The sequence below is a fragment of the Stenella coeruleoalba genome (genome assembly GCF_951394435.1).
Source record: "Stenella coeruleoalba genome assembly, chromosome: 3".
Lineage (NCBI taxonomy): Eukaryota > Metazoa > Chordata > Mammalia > Artiodactyla > Delphinidae > Stenella > Stenella coeruleoalba.
In genome coordinates, this window is record NC_137148.1 from 131,863,197 (window position 1) to 131,884,720 (window position 21,524).

General features: G+C 43.4%; 1 protein-coding gene across 24 annotated transcripts in view; it reads left to right on the forward strand.

Annotated features, from left to right (window-relative positions):
- The window catches only part of SGCD (sarcoglycan delta), a 1,717,585-nt gene that overhangs the window by 1,568,116 nt on the left and 127,945 nt on the right, over window positions 1-21,524 (forward strand). For all 24 annotated transcript variants that reach the window (XR_013827577.1, XM_079916704.1, XM_079916702.1 and 21 more), the window contains one exon: window positions 4,305-4,424. Coding sequence is in view for 23 of the 24 variants with exons in the window: in XM_079916704.1 (XP_079772830.1) it covers window positions 4,305-4,424 (120 nt within the window). In the remaining variant the exon portion in view is untranslated. The remainder of the gene's footprint in view (window positions 1-4,304; window positions 4,425-21,524) is intronic.

Genomic DNA, 21,524 nt, shown 5'->3' on the forward strand with positions numbered 1-21,524 from the left:
AAAGCCCAGAAGAAATTCCAGTGTTAGCGATTCAGGTAATCTTTTCACAGGAAACAATGTTTTAAATGATGGTTAAGTTCCCAGGCCAGGCGACACGAGCATACCTGACTCATGCTGCTGCTGATTTACTATCATCTCAGTAGTAGGTCCAAACAGGGAACCCTCTGACCTGCAAGGAGGAAAGTTGTAGAAGTCTTACACGACATCTAGCCAGAGTGGGGAAAGTCCCCAGGATCAAGGGAGTTGAGGAAAGAAATTAGACTGCACGGCCCCCAGGTCCTTCTAGCTCCCAGATCCATGGCATTGGCAGGACTGGGAGATGGCCAGTGCATCCTGATGGAGATTAGATAAGGAGGTGCTTCACACGTACACTACTGTGCACAGAAAGGGATTAATTGAAGATTAGTTTCAGGTTACAAATAACGATCTTTTCCATCCTGGAGAGGAAGTGAGCTCACCAAGAGACCTCCTGAGCAAACGCAGGTCTCCAGCTCCATTTACATTTCTTTGTAGAATCTTTTTTTTAAAGATTTCATCATGTCCAAGGAGCTTGGGCAGCCCCAGGTGAAATCAACAAAAGGACAAGCCATCTGCACCATGGAGCCAGCAGTTGCTCTGTGGGGTTTTGGCTAAAACTACCAACTACTGAGCTTTATATACCCAAATGGTTCCGTCCATGTTGTATTCTCAGAAGCCTTGAAAAGCAAGATAACTTAATGGTGTCTTGTGTTCTCTGATGGCTGCAGTCTCTTCAGTACACGCTCCTGTATCTCACACACCATTGGTAAGTTCAGAGTAAACTTAGTTTACACACAGACCAGTGTTCTTGATGCCTCAGGGGTGTGTCTCATGGTATTGCCCAAGTCCATGAAAGCAAAGTCCAAGCATTTGTGTCCACAAGTCATACCGCCATATCTGACTAGATCCAGAGGGGGCAAATTGTGCTCACCCCATGGCCATCCTGAGATCATTCATTCATTCACTCATTCGTTCATTCATTCATTAGCACTAGACCTCCTGATCTCCAGTGTCCCCCCTAAAAAGAAAAGGTAACAACCTCAAAGCATTGCCAAGTAATACAGATTTTACTGAAGGTTTCTTATGACCAAGAAGACAGCTACATCTTAGCCCTCCCTAAGCAACCTAATCCCAAGCCCTCACTGCACCTGTCTCTTCTTTCAGGATTTCTCTCTTCCTTGTCTCCAGCTTCCTAATTCCTTTCATCCTCCAAAAGTTCCTCTCCTAATTGCCCCAGCATCCTTTTCCTTTCTAGACAAATAAACATCCCTTTTCTGCTATGGAATAATTCCTAGGGCACAGTTCCAGATGCAGATCTGCCATTAGCTCGCTTGGTGACCTTGAGGGAGCCCTTGGCTTTGCTTTCACTTGTTCTCACGTACAGCGTGAAGGCAGTCAAAGAAGACAATGTCCAGGTCCCATACCATTTGGAAATGTGTGCTCTGTCTGCTGTTTCCATCCCTCACTCATTAAAGAGCCTTTCCAGTGTGCTTCTTTTTGTCAGAGGGCCAGTGTGGATGTACTGGCAAGAGATCAGTTTTGCTGAATTGACATGATGATGCCAATGAGGGAAGTTCACTCAGAGATGGTCACCATTTGTTCGTTTCAATGTGTTGTGACCATTACATTAGAAAAATGGCGATGGTTATGATCCCAATGGCGATGATAATCACAAGATCAGTCCCCTACACGTCACAACTCTTTTCTGCCTACAAATTTCTCTTTATGAACGCAGTATAATTCAGTCCTTTTAACCTTTGTATGCGATAGATAGAATCGATGGTAGTAGCACAGTTTTGCAGATGCAGAAAATGAGGTTCAGAAAGATCAAATGATTTGCCCAAAGTCACATTACCAGAAAATGAGAGAGTTGGGACATAATTTTTGTCTTCTGATTCTTAGAGTGATAGCCTTGCCAAAGAGGAAAGCGGCCCCAGACATCCAGGGGCTGGCCGGGCTCTAGCAGCCAAGCGTTGGTGTTCTGTGTGGACATAAATAATTTCACAGAACATCAACGCCAGACAAGGCCACTCGTGGCCATGAAGGATGGAGAAAAAGCAAAAAGCAAACACCACCCTGATCATGTCTGAACATAGATGAAAAATAGAAACTTTTATCCAAACCACAGGAATCACCAGACTTCCCCTCTCCCCCTATAATATGAATGACTACTGTTTGTTTATCCATTACAGTTTGGCGTTGCTCTGGTCTTCCCTACTCTAGATAAGATTTACTAAGATGCTAATCGTAAAATTACTCCCAGTACCTGACAGCATGTAATCCAGAATGAAACCTTGCTTCCTTAAACCCTGCCTCCAAATAACCTATTATAAGGCCAGATCCTGTAATAAGTTCTTTCTTCTTATTGAGAAGCCCTATGGTTCCCCACGGGTGTGTGTTCTCTCTCACGGCAATGAGTTAAAAACCCAACTTGTTCAACTCCAAGTGTGTTCCTAGTGATCTTTGCCTAGAAGGCACTGAGGGCCCTTTCACTACTACTTTTTACTAATAAGTGACACTGCCTTGAAAAATAACTAGAAGGAAACAAAAATGCTATACAGTCGGCCCTCCATATCCACGAGTTCACATTCCTGTATTCAACCAACTACAGGTAGAAACATATGGGGGAAAAAATTCCAGAAAGATCCAAAAAGCAAAACTTGAATTTGTCCCATGCTGGCAACTGTTTACATAGTATTTATATTGTATTTGCAACTATTTACACAGCATACATTGTATTAGGTATCATAAGTAATTAGATAATTTAAAGTATACAGGAGGGGCTTCCCTGGTGGCGCAGTGGTTAAGAATCCACCTGCCAATGCAGGGGACACGGGTTCGAGCCCTGGTCCAGGAAGATCCCACATGCTGCGGAGCAGCTAAGCCCGTGTGCCACAACTACTGAGCCTGCACTCTAGACCCTGCGAGCCACAACTACTGAGCCTGAGTGTCACAACTACTGAAGCCCAAGCGCCTAGAGCCCGTGCTCCGCAACAAGAGAAGCCACCACAATGAGAAGCCTGCACACCGCAGCGAAGAGTAGCCCCCGCTCGCCGCAACTAGAGAAAGCCCGTGCACATCAACAAGGACCCAATGCAGCCAAAAATAAATTAATTAATTAATTAATTAAATTTATAAAAATAAATAAAGTATACAGGAGAATATGCATAAGTTATATGCGAGTATCACACCGTTTTATGTAAGGGACTTGAACATCCATGGATTTCGATATCCGAGGGGTATCCTGGACCTAATCCCACAGATACTGAGGGACAGTTATATCAGAATCTCCTGGGCAGTTTTGGAAAATATATAAGCTTTCTGGACTCTACCCTCAAATATTTTTCTATGTGAATTTCCAGTCCAAAAGATAAATTCCTTTTTGATCTCGGCTATTATCACTGAGAATGATGACACCCCCAGGTTATTCTGATGCACTTCTGTGGTCTAGCTTTTTGGAGCCTTCTGAACTTCAGGTATTTAGGTAGCTCTATGTTGTTGTTGTTGTTGTTTTAAGAATTCTAACACTAACCTGTTCTACTTTTTCCATAATACCTAAAGCTCTCTGCAGTTTTCTGGTTGATTAATTAACACACGTTTAAATGTCTGTCTGTCTGTCTCTATCAGCAGGTAAGTGCTAAGGGATCAGGGACTTTGTCTTCCTTTTGCCACTACTATAGCCTCAGCTTCAAGAAGAGTATCTGTTGTGATATGATAAAACCTCTAAAATTTATTTTTTATTGAATGAAATTCTATCATGAAAGATTCAGTAACTTTCAAGGCAATTAATAACAAGATATTATAGCCTCTTCTGTCAAGAAATGACTTATATACTTGTCTGGTGTCAGATGCAGTCAGCGGGTCAGGGGTAGAAAGAGTGAGGCAGATTTCAGCTGAATTTAAAGGTGCCCTTTCCAACAGTTAGGGCTGGCCAAAGATATGCCGGTCCTTCAAGAGGTGGTGAGTATTTTGTGCTTTCATAAATGCAAGCCAAAATCTACAAGTATTTGAAAGTAATTTGCTGGTTAGCTGAGGGAAATCTCACTCAAGCATTAGTTTGGAGGAAGGACAGAATGGTTTTTAAAATCCTAGCTGGAGAGCGTATGATTAAAAGTAATTGACAAGACATGGCTAGAGTCATGCGGCTAATTGTCACAGCTAGCTTCTGAAAACCAATCCATTTACATTAAAGTCCAATACAATCTTGTCAGATGTATCTGTTCTGCGAAAAGCTCTTTATAATGGAATGCAACGGAACTAACGTATTCCCTCTCTCCCCCTTCTAGGGCCAAAAGCTGTAGAAGCTTATGGCAACAAGTTCGAGGTAAAGACAGTTTCTGGAAAATTGCTCTTCTCTGCAGATAGCAATGAAGTGGTAGTAGGAGCTGAGAGGTTAAGAGTTTTAGGTAAGTAAACTTCAGTCATTGAACTGGTTTAATGCTACTGTGTACAATTTTGAGGAAAAGTTAAATGGTGTCTATAAGAGTGATTTTGGCTAATTACCTGTAAAGGTAATTTTACTCTCTCAAAGCAAGGATGATGAACCTCCCAGGCCCCACCTTAAAAGTTTCTCAAATCGTGAGTCTTTGTGGCACGTCCGCCATCATCAAGCTTCAGGTGGCGATGTGTGCTCATACCAAGAAATGTACTAATCCTCACAGGTTGGCAGTCCTGCAGTAAGCAGTCAAGACTTGTATACGTTGTTACAGTGATTACTAAACCTGGCTGTAAATTAAGAATCATGTAGGGAACTTCTGAAAAGTTCAGGTTCACGGATCCAAGCATGACTTAACTGAATTAGAAGTTCTTTTGTAAGGACCCAAGGATTTATTTGTAAAAACAGGAATTTCTCTGTTGCTTCCACTATTGGAATCATTGAATTTGGCTGGACACCGAAATGGTCTAGCAGGGTGGTTTAAGAGTTCTGGTACTGGAGCTAACTTAGCTTTTCATCCGGCTCTGTCACCTACTAGCTGTGTGATTTTAGACAAATTACCAACATCACTGAACCAGTTTCCTTTTCTGCTCGATTGGGCTAAGAACACCTACCTCCTCTAGTTCTCCCTAGGGCTCAATCAGATTGTGTTAGGTCATGTTATACACACTTATCACAGTGCCGAGCACAAAACAGTACTCATTCAGTGCTGCTGCTGTTAATACTCATGCTACTATTAATACTAATCCTGCTTTTCCTTCTCTTGCTCTCTATGAGTACCAGTTAAAAGCTCAGACTCTGGAATTAACCCACTATATTTTTAATGCTATCTCTGTCCTTTAATAGCTGTGTGACCTAAAGCAAGGTAGCTAACCTCTCTACACCTATGTTTTGCTCATCTATAAAATGGGGGTAATAGAAGTATCTACCTTCTGAGACTGGAAGGATTGAATGAAATAATCTATGGAAAGTGGTTCGTAAGTTGGCTAAAAATAGGAAGTGTTCACTAAGTGCTAGATGTTATTAACTTAAATTATTATGTTATTTGTACTTGAACTTATTATTTGCTGTGTACATTATTAGTTGCACCCTGCATCTTCTTTCTTCTCTATTAGTGCTGTCTTCCTTCTGTTCATCACCTCCACCCTCAGTCCATCAGCTTGTCTGGCCCGTGTGTCTGTCTCTCTATCTGATATAATACACATTCATATCTAACTTTCTTGCTAGATGACTCCTAAGTTTCCATCCCCAGGCCTGGCATCTTCCCTGAGTTCTAGGTCTTGCTTTTCATCTAGCTGTTCCACCAGCCTCTCATACTTAGTGGATCTTGAGTGCCTAACATAATAACACACGTGAACATGCACGCACACGCACACACCCCGCACACACACTCACCCTCTACTGTCCCACCTGTATTTACCCCTGACTCCCCTATCACTCTTACTGGCCCCATTATGCTTTCCTCTGTCAGTGTCAAAACGTCAGCATCGTTCTGACCGGCATCAGGCTCAGCACAGTCAGAAGATGGCAGTGGCCATCCTGACAGAGCTCAATGGCATGGGAGGGCCGGGTGCAGAGGCAGCGAGCCAGGGGCGGTCTAATCGCTGGTCAGGTGCTCACTGGGATGGAACAATTCCTTTGTCTTTCAGGGCCTTGCTTTTTCCTATCTGTAAAATGAGAGCTGTCTAGAGCAGAAGTTTCAAACAATTTTTTAAAACTTAGCAACAGAAACTTTTACAAATAAAATTTCATACCAAACCCCAATCAATAAAATGTATAAAAGAACAGCACTGGGCTTCCCTGGTGGCGCAGCGGTTGAGAGTCCGCCTGCCGATGCAGGGGACATGGGTTCGTGCCCCGGTCCGGGAAGATCCCACATGCCATGGAGCAGCTGGGCCCGTGAGCCATGGCCGCTGAGCCTGCGCATCCGGAGCCTGTGCTCCGCAACGGGAGAGGCCACAACAGTGAGAGGCCTGCGTACCGAAAAAGAAAAAAAAAAAAAAAGAACAGCACTGCTCTGGGTTGTGGATGGGGATTTTAAGGCATAAAGGTTAAGCTGTATAGCTTCTTTCTCCCCGCCCCCCACTCTGTCCTTGGGAGACCTCTTAGAACTTATTTTTAAAACCCCTTAAGTAGATAGTCTTTAAAAGAAAAAAAGGTAGAGTCTACTGACCACTTGCCATGATCCAAGTAGGATGCTTTAGGTGCGTTATTGCATTTAGACCTCACCAACACCTTGTGAGGCAGGCACTGTTTTTATCATCCCCATTTTACAGATGACGGAACTGAGCTATGGGGAGAGGTGAGCCATAGTAAAGGGTGAGAGCCAGGATTCCCAGCCAGGTATTTGAATACAGACTGCTTCACATTAAAGCACTATACTTTGCTGCCTCCTCAAATTGGTCCCATTTTTAGATGAGTACACTAAGGCTTGAAAAGGTGAAGAAACTTGCCAAGATCAAGTACCAGTAAGTGGTGGGACTGACGTTCAAATCCTTGCCTATGGGCTCCACCCTTCGTGCACATGGCTACACATAAACGTAGTTCTAAGACCTTTGCCAACTCTCACAATGAATGTTTTTCTCTATTGTTCGTAGAAATGGCACTTTCTATGTTAGTTCTAAGTTTTGGGGGGAAAAAAATGCAGAAACGTTAAGCTATCCTCTTAGTCAAGAGTCTTTTGCTCTACCAGTTCTAAAATAACTGCCCAGGGGAAAAAGTGATGGTACCTCATGCCGAGATCATTTTGTACAAATGGTGTTTGGCACTTCCCATCAGTCTTTGGGGCTTCGTGAGTCACCTCACTGCTTTACAATCTGACTTTGCAAAGATACAGATATTTTACATGTCCAAACACTGTGGTTTCATCCCAGTGTACAAAACTCTATGATGGTATCATTTAAGAACTTCCCCCCCTCCCCTATCGTGACAAAAACTAAGGATTGGAAGACGATTGTAGCATTTGGTCACTTGAAGGCAGGTGGATAATTTTGCTGCTGTTGTTTCTTGTGCTTGTGACATTTCACTTACAGAATGATTTAGGATAAAATCTGTCTCTATCCATCATCAGAAGCATTTGCTTTTTTGTGTAAAAATGTAGAAAGGAAGCATCATAATAAATACCACTGCTGCTACCGATGCTGAAAAGAAGAGGAAATGACCACCCCACAAATCTCACATCAACCTACTCAGTGAAATGAGCCTAGTGTGTTGCAGAAATGAGCTTCCTGTCATCTGGGATTCAGCCATATGGTGTCGAAGGAGAAGTTTAGGCAATTTCATTTTCAGCTTAATGAGGAGTTTGTCTTTTTGAGTCATCAGACTGCTCAAACTCTTGGGAGGTTGGAATCTGGTTGCATATTTCGTGGTGGGATCTAACATAGCTGGGTTTGAATCTTTGCTCAAGCATTTACAATCTGAGTGACCCTATCCAAGTCTATTTTTCTCTTTAAGCTTTAGTTTCTACACGTATAAAACAAAGAGAGAGGAATACAATAAAAAATGGAAGTAAGAATGAATGAATACAGGAAGAAACATCTGTAAATAAATCAGTAATGTTAGTTGATAGCTGAGTAAGAACATGCAGTAGAAGATAATAATAACCCTAAGGAGATAATGTCTCTTGGAAACAGTTGCTTAACCCATGGGATCAGAACAATTGTTTATACTCCTCTCTGGATAACCACACCCACCTATCCAGTTTTCAGGATAATGACTACCTTGGGCACACTCCAAGGACATTGACTAGTCTGGCTAAAGGACTAGTAGCCATACCTCATAAAAACAGTTCGATTATCTGGAAACTTTTATCCTGGAAAAGATATGGAGGAATCATGTAGGCAGACAGCAGTTGCTGACGTTTCATAATGCACATGTTTCCTGGGGTAAAAAGAGCAGGCAAGAGCTGTGTAGTCGAGTGGTCGAGAGAACAGGTTTAATCTCGGTTTCTGTCATTTGTCAGCCAGTGCCTTGGGATATGTCACTTTCCCTTTCTAGGCTTCCTTCTACTCTATGACATGGTGTAATAACGCCTGACTCTCTCAGGAGTTCGGGGAAGTAGATGGTACAGTATATGTACCGATTATCAGCACAGTGATTGGTACAAGGTCAGCACTCTACGTGCTGACTGTTGTGTCGGTGATGGTTTTCGCTGTTCCACTTGGACTTCAGGGAACCCATCAAGTTCTAAAATTGTACCTAGCCCTCGTATGTTCATAGAAGAAGGTACTCAGAGATTGGCTTAGGACCTGTAGGAGTGTTCAGATATCAGTTAAGTCTGGACTGGTAGATTTCCTGAACACAGCTAGGCTCAGAAGAGAAAATACCTTTTGAAGATAGGGATTGAAGGCCTGGGTTGAATTCCCAAAATTGTAGGGTCTTTCCTTCCACTCAAAGACAGTGGTTCTCAGAGCATGGTCCTTAAATTAGGAGCATCAGCTATGGTCTACTTGTTCGACATGCAAATTCTCAAGCTCCACCCTAGACCTATTGATCAGAAACTCAGGAGTAGGGCCAGTAAGCTGTAGGTGCTTCTGATGTAGGCTAAAGCAGGGGTCTCCAACCCCCGGGCTGCGGACCTCTACCAGTCCGCAGCCTATTAGGAACCAGGCTGTAGAGCAGGAAGTGAGTGGCGGGCAAGTGAGCCAAGCTTCATCTGCCGCGCCCCATCGCTCGCATTACCCCCTGAACTATCGCCCCCCCTCCCCAGTCCGTGGAAAATTGTCTTCCATGAAACCGGTTCCTGGTGCCAAAAAGGTTGGGGACCGCTAGGCTAAAGAACACTGACCTAAGACAGTCACAGCTCAATCATTTTGCCACCACTTTGCTGGTAGCTCTCATTTGAGTTCAGGTTCAGCTTGTTCCACTTTGCTCCAGAAAAGCAACAATATAAATAGAGCAAACACACACTGAGGGCTTATTCTGTGCAAGATGCCGGTCACTTGCCATGAGTAAATGCATTGGATCCACAGCACAATCTTAGAGGAACCTGGCTCATCACCTTGATTTATAGAGGGGCAAACTGGGGCACAGAGTGCTGTGAGCTTTGTCCTCAGTTCCGCAGAGGGACACTGGCAGAGTCAGGATCTGAATCCAGGCGGTCTTACCCACCGTGCCTGATGACCTCTGTCACAGTGAGCTTCAACTTCCCTGAACTCCGTAGCACGTTGCGTCATACTGAGCGGCAAAGAGAACTGGACCACAGTTGTCCACTTATTCCCCTCATTTCTGGCTTCTAGAGACGCCGCTCTTCCCACAGTTTTCCCACATCTGTAACTGTTCCTCCACTTCCTTCGCTACCTCTTCTTTCACTTACTCAGGGACGTGGATTCACTCCCGGCACCACATATGGACTTGCCCCTGGGTCAGTCCTTAGTTTTCTTTTTTCACGTTTCTATGGAAAATCCCATACTTACATACAGTTTCAGTAGTTGCCCTTTTCAGGTGACCCTCAAATCTGTATTTGCCTTGAACGGTCTTCTCATTTGTAGTTCCACATTTCCAAAAACCTGGACTTTTCTGCGTGGATGTCTCTCCATCACTTTCACTTCATCACTTGCAGCTGAACTTACCAGTCGCCCTGTCACACTCCCCACCTCTCCAGCACCTACTTCCCTAACTCTCCACACGGGGCCTCCATGCCCCTAGGCTTCAGGGCCTTGCTTTCATTCAGGTACCAGGCCCTGTCTTCCTTCCCATGGGCATCAATGTCTTTGTCAACCTTAGGTTTTCCATATTACAAAGGTATCTATTTAGGTCTTACACAAGAGAATTTAAGTTTGTAGCCAAGCCCGTTCATTTAATAACCAAAAACGTGTAAAATTAGCATGCAGGATGAGGCATGGTATAGTTTAACTTTAATTACAGAACAAAGGTATTAAGTACCAGTCAGCAGTCTTTAAAAAGCAGCAAACGTAGGCAACATAAAAGCCAGTGCATCTAAGAGGCATCTTCATGGAGACGCCAGGGAAAACATAATTTTGATCTTCATTAGTGACCAGTTTCACTGAACAATGAATTGGACATTATAGCCCCTATAAACAAAGCATAATTATAAAATGTTATTCTGATTGTTAAGTAGGTCTCTTTATACTCTAGATTAGTTTTTTAAAATATGTCCTCTAGATGCCACTTGATGTTAATTATCCAAGTTACATTACTATCAATTGAAAAACGTTTTTAATTAAATCTAAAGCCATTTAAATTAACATAAGATTTATAGAAATTTAAATGTGGTCTGATGCATTTAGCCTTTTGAATTAGTTTTTGATGAAACCCTGTACTGCAGCCTGGTAATTGATAATTATGATGAAAAGAGTAGGGTGTTCTTAGTAGTGTTTATTCATTAAATATATGTGTGTGTGTGTGTGTATACACACACACACACACAAATGCACATGTACATTTCTATATAAGATATCTTTACTGTTATTGGAGTCATGGAGATATAGAGATGAAGTGGTTAATGTTCCTACTCTTTCAGGGAGGTATCTTATCAGGGAGATGAAACACACATGCCAGTATGTGAGAGCCCAAGCGGAAAACAAGCTTCTTAGAAGGATAGAAGCAAAGGGACTCCAGAATTACAGATTCTAGATGTAGGAGGGTGGTATCCCAGAGAGAATTTTGAAAGCTTTGTAAATGAAGGGAGTATTTGAACAAGGTCTTGAGTATGGATTGGGGGAAAAAAACACATGAGAGCGCTTTCTTGGCAAATGGAATAGCGCTTGTTTATCTGTCAGGACTCATTTGGTTGTGATTTCTGTGAATCCAACTCAAAGCCAGAGGCAGGGAGATTTATTGCCTTGTGTGGTAGAAAAGTTCAGTGGTAGCCAGCTTCAGGCTAGATTCAGTGGCTCGAATAATGTGACCAAAATTCAGTCTCTGTCTTTCTCTTACCATCTCTTAGCTCTGTTTTCCAGTCTTGTATTTGGTCATCACCTCTGCTGGTGAACAGGAGGAGGGCTTACCTTCCGAATATAAATCCAACAAAGTCCTTGTTTTTACTCTGACTGGACTGACTTGGGCCATATGCCCATCCTTGAATGAGTCATCATGACCCGGATGATGGAATCTGCTGGTTAGCATGGCCTGGTTCATATTCCACTGCTGGAGCTACGGTGGGAAATGCCTGGGAGCGAGATAAAGAAGGGGTCAGTTCTCAAAAGGAAAACTGAGGTGGTGTTACTGGGAGGGGGACTGGGTGCCGGGCAAAGAAAAATAGCAGATATTCATGATATTTTTATTATAATAATCAAAGGCACCATCATGAAAACTCATGACTGTTGTACATGCAACAGTGGAACCCAGGCATTACGAAGGGTGTCCATGGAAGATACTCTGTGAGCTCTGTCCCCCTTGCTTGCTTAGCCCCAGATACCCTGGCTTCCTTGCTTCATCCCCAAGCATGTTTTCACCACCCATCGTTAGTACTTACGCTTCCCTCTGCATGGAATCCTCTTTCACAGTCTATGCATAAAGGATCTCTTTCTTTATGGCTTGAATATCACTTCATCAAAGAGGTATTCTTAGATTCCCTTAAAAAAATAGCATGTTCCTGCTATCAAGTCTATACCAGGCGTTGGCAGAGTATGGCCTGTGGGCCAAATCACACCACTACCACTGCTTGGTTTTGTAAATAATGTTGTACTGGAACACAGCCAGGCTCACGTGTATTGTCTGTGGTTGCTTTCACACTACAACAGCAGAGTTTAGTAGTTGAGACAGATCGTGTGGCCCACAAAGCCTAAAATATTTATTATTTGGCGCTTTACAGGAAGTGTTTGTTGATTCCTGGGCTGTACTTTTACCTGCTTTATTCCTCTTAAGAGCAATTATCACAACATGACATAGCATGTTGTGTATATATGTGTTTAGTTTTATCCTGTCCACCTCATTAAAATGTAAACTTCATGACAACAGGAACTTTTGTTTTTCAGAGTCTAGAATGGTGCCTGGTGCCTAGTAAGTGCTCACTAATATTTGTTGCATGAAAGGATTGAAATTTTTGAACCTTGGAATGTTTGATAACCAATCTGGATAGTACAGAGAAACAGAGGGAGTGAGACCTTGCATCTAAGTTAAGAGATTATTATCATATCTTTGTTGAGGATTCATGAAGTCCTAAACTAGGAAGAGAGAGAGAGAGAACACATGGGAACGATCATCTTGAAGGAGAACTGATGAATCTTGGCAACTAATTGGACGTGGAAAGTCAAGAGGGAGGGAAGCTGGGATGCTTCTGGTCTTGTGCACCTTGTCAGTCAGACAGCTGTGGCACGGTTAACAGAAATGTATAGGAGCAATGGCAGGTTTAGGATTGAAGATGAATAGTTCAGTGGTGGAGGCACTGGATCTTGCTACTTGAGCACCTCTCTCAGGGGGAGGCCACGTGTTTGGTGGGAAATGCCATCCCAAGAAAAGGCCCACAAGAGATGCCCCACTGAGCAGCTGAGCAGAAGGGTCAGAGAACCATTGACACAGATTGAACAGGTGAACACCAGAGAGGTGATGGCCTAATAGGGCATCCGGGAGCAAGAACTTAGAGAAGCTCTCCAAATAGAGCATCACTGAAACAGCTCCCAGGTCCAGGCCATTTCTTTCTCTGATGGAGGCTCAGGGCTGGCTGACTGGGGCCATGACTGCCTTGCTGGAGGCATCCTTAGAATTTGAGGGCCTCATCCTGTGTTCTTACACTTGTTCTAATCCGCTCTGCCTTTCTCCACGAGAAGGAACTCAGAAGCTTTCGAGTGTGGCATAACTGGGTTCTGCCGTACCTACCAGCTACCTGAAGTTGGCTACGCTACTCAGATCATTTAGTCCATGTATGTGGGTGCTAAATAAACAAACTTTCCCCTTTTCCTATTTCTTTGCCTCCATCTTTTTCTCTTCTTTCTCCTCCTTTCTGAAGTATCTCATCAGTGAGTAGAAGGAAGCATGAGAGAGGCTACAGGATTATAGTAAAAAGTGGAACATACTTCCTCTTCTGTGATGGTAAAAACTGAATAGTTCAGACATTGCTCCTTGGGAGAGAAGGGCCTACCAACCTAACAGTAACATTTGGGTAACAAATCAGAGGAACCCCGAAACTTGCCAGGGCCCTCCTTCTCTCTGTTATCCTTAGCAGAGATCATCTGCTGGGGATTCAACTATTTACAGAGAACTGCCGGTCCTACAGTTCTTCTGGCATCTCATCCCAAAGTTGGTTTATTATTTATAGGCATACAGGAATACCGTATTAGATCATAAAGATACGTTTCTCATAAATAATGTAGCGAGAAAGCCACATATAAAAGAGTCTCAGATGAACAGTTCCAACCTTAATAAACCAGAGATACTAAATGAGAAAAAGCACAGTTTTACAACAGAGAAATAATAATGGGGTTTCATCGGAAAGGCTGCTGGAAATACAACTCTTATCATTCTCCAAAAAATAAAAAAGCCAGTCCCAAAGCCTGGGTGATTCCGCCACCTGGTTTCACGTGTTCACCCACCCACATGCACGGGCATCTTAAGCTGCCTTGGGTCAGCTTTTCCCCCCACGCTTAGGGATTGATCCCTGATGCGGGAGGAGGATGCATTTGCCGGGCCCCATGCGCTTTTCCCTTGGGCAGGAGGGAGATGTGATTTCATATCAGCGTGATGGATTAATCATTCTGTGTCAACATCCCCCGCTGTCCCAGCAGTGTTGCCTTAGCCAACCTCCCCCGTTGCTGAGCCATTGTCTTCCTCATGTGCATGTGGGGATGGGGAGAGGAGGTAAAAAGGCAGTTGGGGACATTTGTCAGCTTTCTAGTTTGATTGAAGAGTTGGTGAGGTTCACTACTTGGCTGCTTGCAGGAGAACCAATTCCAGCACCTACTAAGGGAGGGCCATGTTTGGTTTTTTGTCTGTGGAACCGAGACGACTTTAATTTCTCTATCAAGCCACAGCTAATATGCTTTCAGGCATCTGTTGGCTTGGTTTTATCCTCAGAGTTGTCTTCTTCCCAGTTAATACCAAAGACAGAGTATTTTCAGACAAGGAGATAAACTAACTTCTACCAGGCCATCTTCAGTGGCAAGAGGCTTGCCCGAGAGTTTGGCTCTATTGTCTCCTTTCTCATTAATCATATTCACTGTTGTAGAATATTCTTATGCAACCAGAAGTCACCTGAGTTGGATTTTTTTTCTTTCATCCCAGCAGAGGCCAAGTAGAATGTTGGTATTCCACGGTGACACTAGGAATTTAATGAGATGACAGTGTGAATGAGAAACTCTCAGTATGCAGAATAAGGAAGGAAATTAACTTTATTCTCCTCTAAGGAAGGGACTTGAGTTTAATTCTGCTCATTTGAGTGGGAGGAAAGAGCACAAAACATACTTGTATTGTGCTTTTCCTCCCACCTTGCTCTAAGCTTTACCAGTCTTTGAATCTCAACTGCTTCGGCACTCTGTCTTCCCAAGGAGTAGTGGGGAAAGGTGGCGAGGGTGAATATAAACAAAAGAAATAAGGAGAGACAGAGGAGAAAATATCCAGAACCCTTCAGGGCACAAGATAGAAGCAAATGCCTAAGTTTCTTCTTTGAGGGACAGTAGTGTCGGACAGCATAATGGTTACCTGGGTAGGGGCTTTGGAGGCAGACCAACTGGATTCCACTTCTGGCTCTAGCGGTACAACCTTAGGCAAGTGCGTAAGTCTTGGAAAGCCTCAAGTTGCTCATCTGCATAATGAGCGTGATAAGAGTACCTACACGATATACGTCAAGTCCTTGGCATGGCGCTAGGCACAGCGTAAGTGCCCAGTGTATTGATGCCTGTTCCTCCTATAAATTCCTATTGAACAGCATTTGTGCAGCTATGACCAATCGAAGTTCAGTGCAGGGGTGGAAGCACACAGCACAAAAGTTCCTTGATCCCAAGTCAGTTGTAGTCTAGTTAGGGGTATTAAAGCACATACCCAGTGAAACATGCAATAGCAGCGAAAATGGTTTTTAAAAAGTTAAACAAAAAAAATGTAAGATAACCCTTGGCTGCAGTTTGTGCTGGAGACGGGGGTAGGGGACCAAGCTCGTGGAGGTGACCTGCAGAGCTCCCCAGAGGAGAAGTCGAGGGGAAGTGTGATGGGTGGGGATGGAGGTGGACTTCGCAGACATGGGGGAGTGAGCACAGCCCCCAGACAGCAGGGAAGCATGAGCCCAGCTCTACGGGACAGAGGAAGTGGGATGAGCCGCCACTGGTTTTTTTCCAGCAAATAAGCACATCTGGATTTAGCTTTGGGGAAGGGCTTGCCATTATCAGCATAGAGTAAACAGGAATTGCTTTCTTCTCCAAAAGCCTGAGTTAAGACAACGTCTCAGGTTTCTGTGAGAGCCTCCCAGGGATTTTCTCCTTTGGCAGTGTCCTGGATGGGACGTGGCTGCAATGTTCGTGGAAATATTCGATAGGATCTTTATTCTGTAAGCCAAAGAGAAAAGTTAAGTAGAGTTGGACACTTCGAAGTTATTTACGATGCAGGAACTTTCACGGGTCAAAGAAGAAAGGAAGTGACTTCAGCAGGAAGGTTCTTGGCATTATCCAAGCCATAGTGTAAGCAGTTCTCACTACAAAAATGACAAAATTACAGAAAGAAATTCAATCGCATTCAGCCAATATTAGTTGAGTGGTTCTTCTGGCCAACTGCTGCGCAGACCAGAGGGACCCCCAGGGCCCCTGTCTTTCTGGAATGTGCAGCCGAGCAAGAAAGACAGATGTTTTAAACATTTACGAGAGAAGGATGTGTCTTATGGGAGAAGTACAAGATGTATAGGAACATAAAATTAGGAGATTTTAACCTAATTTTACAAGTAAGGAAAATCTTCCTTAAGGAAATGATGATTAAGTTGAGACTGGCAAGATAAATAGGAGTTAATCAAGGAAAAGGGACTTGGAGGGCCTGAGACTGGGGTGGCATCTACGAAATCCTGGGGAGGCATGACCTTTCTGGAAAGGTGTAAAAGTTCAACACGGCCAGAGGGTAGAGGTCAAGGAACAGATGCCCAGACATGAAAAGAGACAGGCTGTAAATGTTAATAAATTAACAGTTTATTAAATGCTTACTCTGTACCGACTACTGTTCAAATCTCTTTACGTGTTAGCTCAATTCTCACGATAGCCCTCTGAGATACGTTTTATTATTCTCACTTTACATACAAACAGACTGACAAATAGAGAGGCAAGTTTCCCAAGGTTATGTAGCAAGTTAAGTGGCAGAAGAGAGACGCAAACCCAGATAATCAGACTCTAGAGGATATATTTTGTTTTTTTAATAACAACTTTGTTGAGCTATAATTCACATTATCTTACAATTCACCTATTTAAAGTGTGCAATCCATTATTTTGTTATAAAGAGCCTGTGCTTTTAACATATATCACATACATGTAGCTACACATATACATTTCTATATATGTTTCATATGTATGTATGGTATATGTATTCGTTGTGTATGTCGTATATGTGTATATGTTATATGTATACACATTATATAAGTTATACAAAATATAGATGACTGTTACAAATACCTGGATACTTACGGAGGTGTGTGTGTGTATGAATATATATAAAACCATAATATAGTGTGTACTGTGTGTCATATTGAGATACAGATTTAAAAGTAGTGGGGAGACACTGAAGGGCTTCAAACTGGGGAGTGACAAGATCTGATTTGTCATTTACAGGGTGCTGTGAGGACAATCAACCGGTGAGGGGTAGGTTGGACCAATCTGCTAGTCTTGGGACCAAATGCACCCATGAGGTCTATGGTTGGTAGTTTAATCCAAAAAGAAAGTCATGAGCCTGCTCTACAGGGCTTACAGTCCCCACGGACAGTTCCCATTGCTCTTTTTCACTCTCAGCCCAAAGGAACAGGCTGTGCATATGACAAAGGACAGGATTATGCCGGTTGGAAAGAGCACAGGCACGGTTGGTGATGTCTGGACACAGTGCATTTCTTCCCGCTAAATTGCTTGGTGGGAGCCGATCAGAGGTCAGAGCACATTTAAAGTTGTTGTATCGTGGGCTTGTGGAAGAGACTGCATTTAACCGAACAAAGGAGAGAGCTGATATGCAATTAGTATGCAGGGTGCCTATGAGCTATGGATAAAGGTAATGTGCTTTTCTCCTTTGGCTGTTAAATGCGTCTCAGCTGCCAAAGAAAATGACTTTCCCTCTCGACTTCCTATCTGTCTAGCTGATTGGCTATTGGGGAGTTTTCAGGCTCCAGTGCTTCAACCCTATGTTTAATGAGGGCATCCTTGCATGAACAAGTTCCTCTGGCCTAACTCTTTCTCCCAGGACTCTGAAAATATGTCTCTCCTTAGCATATTCTGATCAAAGATTTCTAGTGAACCAATGGAAGGTGCCAGGGCATTGGATTTTTAAGGCATGGTCTCTACCCACCTTTGGGAACTTATGCTGGAGGATGAGATGTGAGAAATGCACCAGAGAAATGTACCCTAAAAGTGCCCAGAGCATTGGGGGCACAGAAATTCCAAAGAAAGGCCTTCACTGAGAAGTGGAGATTTGAGTTAGCCCTTGAAGGATTTCATTGGGTGAAGTTAGGAAAGGCAGGAGAAGTGCTTCCTGCTGGAAGAAGATAACATAGAAGACCACTGTTACTCTTGTGGTCCAGCCTGGTAACTGAACACGAGTTCAAAACCTTCGTCCTTTTTTTTTTTCTTAGATTCCATATATATGTGTTAGCATATGGTATTTGTTTTTCTCTTTCTGACTTACTTCACTCTGTATGACAGACTCTAGGGCCATCCACCTCACTACAAATAACTCAGTTTTGTTTCTTTTTATGGCTGAGTAATATTCCATTGTATATATGTGCCACATCTTCTTTATCCATTCATCTGTTGATGGACACTTAGGTTGCTTCCATGACCACCTAGTTGGGTGGGATAGGGAGGGTGGGAGGGAGGGAGACGTGAGAGGGAAGAGATATGGGAACATATGTATATGTATAACTGATTCAGTTTGTTATAAAGCAGAAACTAACACACCATTGTAAAGCAATTATACTCCAATAAAGATGTTAAAAAAATAAATAAATAAATAAAACCTTCGTCCTGTCACCTGAACAATGGAGGGATAAAAAATGAACCGTGTGGGCTTCCCTGGTGGCGCAGTGGTTGAGAGTCCGCCTGCCAATGCAGGGGACACGGGTTCGTGCCCCAGTCCGGGAAGATCCCACATGCCACGGAGCGGCTGCGCCCGTGAGCCATGGCCGCTGAGCCTGAGCGTCCGGAGCCTGTGCTCCACAACGGGAGAGGCCACAACAGTGAGAGGCCCACGTACCGCAAAAAAAAAAAAAAAAAAAAAAAAAAAAAGAACTGTGGGAGAGCAGCTGAACTGACTGGTGTTTAAGACAATTCCTTTCCTCGTTCTGTCTCCATCTTTGTCCTGCTCTCCCTTCCTTCTTTCCTTCCGTGATTCTCAGACAGAACAATTATATCAGTGAGTCTGGGGGAATGTCTGTGCTACCACAAATCACAGGTGGGCTAATGCACAAGGGCTCATGAACTCCTAGAAAACTGAATGTATAGTCACCCTCTGCATAGTAGTACTGAGTTAGATCTGAATATTTGCTGGCATCTTATTTGATTGTCTGAACCATCCTTAAAGGTACTCAGGATGGAGAGAAAAAAAAAAAAAGAAAGGAAATTTCTAAATCTCCATCTTAGAGATTAAGAAGAGATTGAAGCCTAGGGAGGTAAAACAGCTTGCCTAAAGTTTCTCAGCTAGTGTGTGCTTCTGCCCTGAGGTCAGACCTTGACTCAGGTGAGATACAGCCACCCACACCTCACAATAACAGTGGTTAGACCCTGCCGTGAGTATGACCCTCCCACAAGCACCTCTGTGGGTGATGCAGAAAGTTCTGAGAGAGGGACTGTGATCTCTGAACACTTGCCTGGTACTCATGTTGGATGGTCATCCGAAAGCAAGCGTTCTTCTCCTTTTTTCTGCCATGGAGGCTTTTGTCGGGCTGCTGAAGATCTCTTCTCAGAACTGTATTTTTAACCCATTATACAAGATGCCCAAGATTACCAAACAAAGCCAATATTAGATAGGTATCAACATCTAAAAAACAATTGTTGCACGTGTTATGTGCAATCTCTGTGTTAAGTTGGGGATTCAGGTGGAATGTAACAAGTTTAAGACATGACTCCAAACTCTGAGGTGTGTCTATATCATTTCATGTTTAATATCATGGAACAGATGAAAGGGCCTCCTTTTTCACATGGAGCTAGCTCTGTGGTTAAATTCTGAGGATGGGGTTAGCTTGGAGCTGTTAGGATGAGGATGTTACAGTGCACTGGGACCAGATAACGGTTCTCAACAGGGATGATTCTGCCCCCCAGTGGAAATGTATACAAATGTCTACAGATATCTTTGATTGTCACAACTAGAAGTGAAGGGGGTGGGGGCCCTGCTACTGGCACATAATGGCTAGAGGACAGGGATGCTCCTCACCATCCTACAGTGCACAAGACAGCTCCCACAACAAAGAATTACCTGGCCCAGATGCTAATAATACCAAGTTTGAGAAGCCGTGGACCAGAGGGAAGGTGTACAGAACACTGAGTGAAGTCCCTCTATAAATAAACTCGAGTGTCTCTGTTCTCTGCCCTTCATCCCCTCAGAAGGTTGTATGTCCTTCTTTCTGATTTCTCAAGGTTGTCGATTCCGTTCTTTCCCCCTCTGTAGTGCCTGACGTCAGGCCACACACACAGCAGGTACACAGTGAATGTCAGTCACTGGTTAAGGGTGACCCTGCTGTCTCTCCAGCCTGGGGCTTGACCCTAAAGTAGTGGCAGAAGCAAAGAATTCAAGGTGACAGCTCTGCAGGAGATGGCTGTTTGGAGTGGGGAAAACAGAAGTGACATGAGTAGAGGTTTGAATCTCTGCCTCCCATTTGGAGCAGCGTGATGCCCTACTTTTGTCCATGAAGTAAGGAATGTAGCAGCCTGGGCAAGACATTTCTCATGGGAAGTTCCATTACTTCTCGATACAGCATATATTATACCTGTTATATAGGATGGATATCCATTCCCTTATTTATATAATCTTATAGTTGAGATAGACCTAAAAAGGCATTCATGACTTTACCGACATCTGTTAAGGACCTCATGTGCATTTAGCTCCGCTTTATATCTTTTACATTTATTAAATCACTTGTTTTTGATGCTCCCCCCCAAGTCCCTTTCCATTGAGAACGAATATCGTTTCCTCAGTACAAAAATCTTCTCTTATCGGAGCAAAAGATAGGCTGCACCTGTCATCCCAGGCATTTAAAATGGCAAATGCTAAGTTGTATATTAGATGCATGCCTTGAAGACTACTACCGTAGCACTCATAACAGCTCATAGTTCGATCTGTTTCTTTATAATTCTGAGATGTGCTGAAATTGGTAGCATTTTCTTTTCTTCCGTTAGGGCTGATTTGGCCCAATCTTGAAGTTATGATCAATTGCCTGGTGGGAGGGTGGTTTCTGTGGGGTCCCTGGGTCTCTGAAAGTTCTTTGCTCTAATGGATTAGGGGGGATGCCAGTGTCATCCATTTAGTGAGCCTCCTCCTTGAGCTGTTTCCATTTGTCATGAAAATCTGGAAGGAATTTTTGCATTGCCTGAGTAAGAAGGTTCAGAAAAATGAGACTGGGCTTATTGATTTATTAGTGTCCAGTGTCCCTAAAATTGGACCTTGGGTTGGGACTTTTTGAGAGCTATAAAAATGTATAGAGCGAGCTTAGGAGACCTAGATGGCAGTCTTGCCGTTCGTCTTATATATTTAGCTTACTTATCTGACTTTAATGGGACCTACTTATATAAGGGGCAGTTTTTAAAGACTAAAAGTGGGACTTCCCTGGTGGCGCAGTGATTGGGAATCCGCCTGCCAATGCAGGGGACACGGGTTCCATCCCTGGTCCAGGAAGATCCTGCACCAATATTCAAACACATTAACCAGAACTATGCTACAACATATAATAGAAAAAGAAAAAAAAAAAGAAACCTGAACAATGAGTTAAAAGACCCAACTTGTAGTATCCACACTA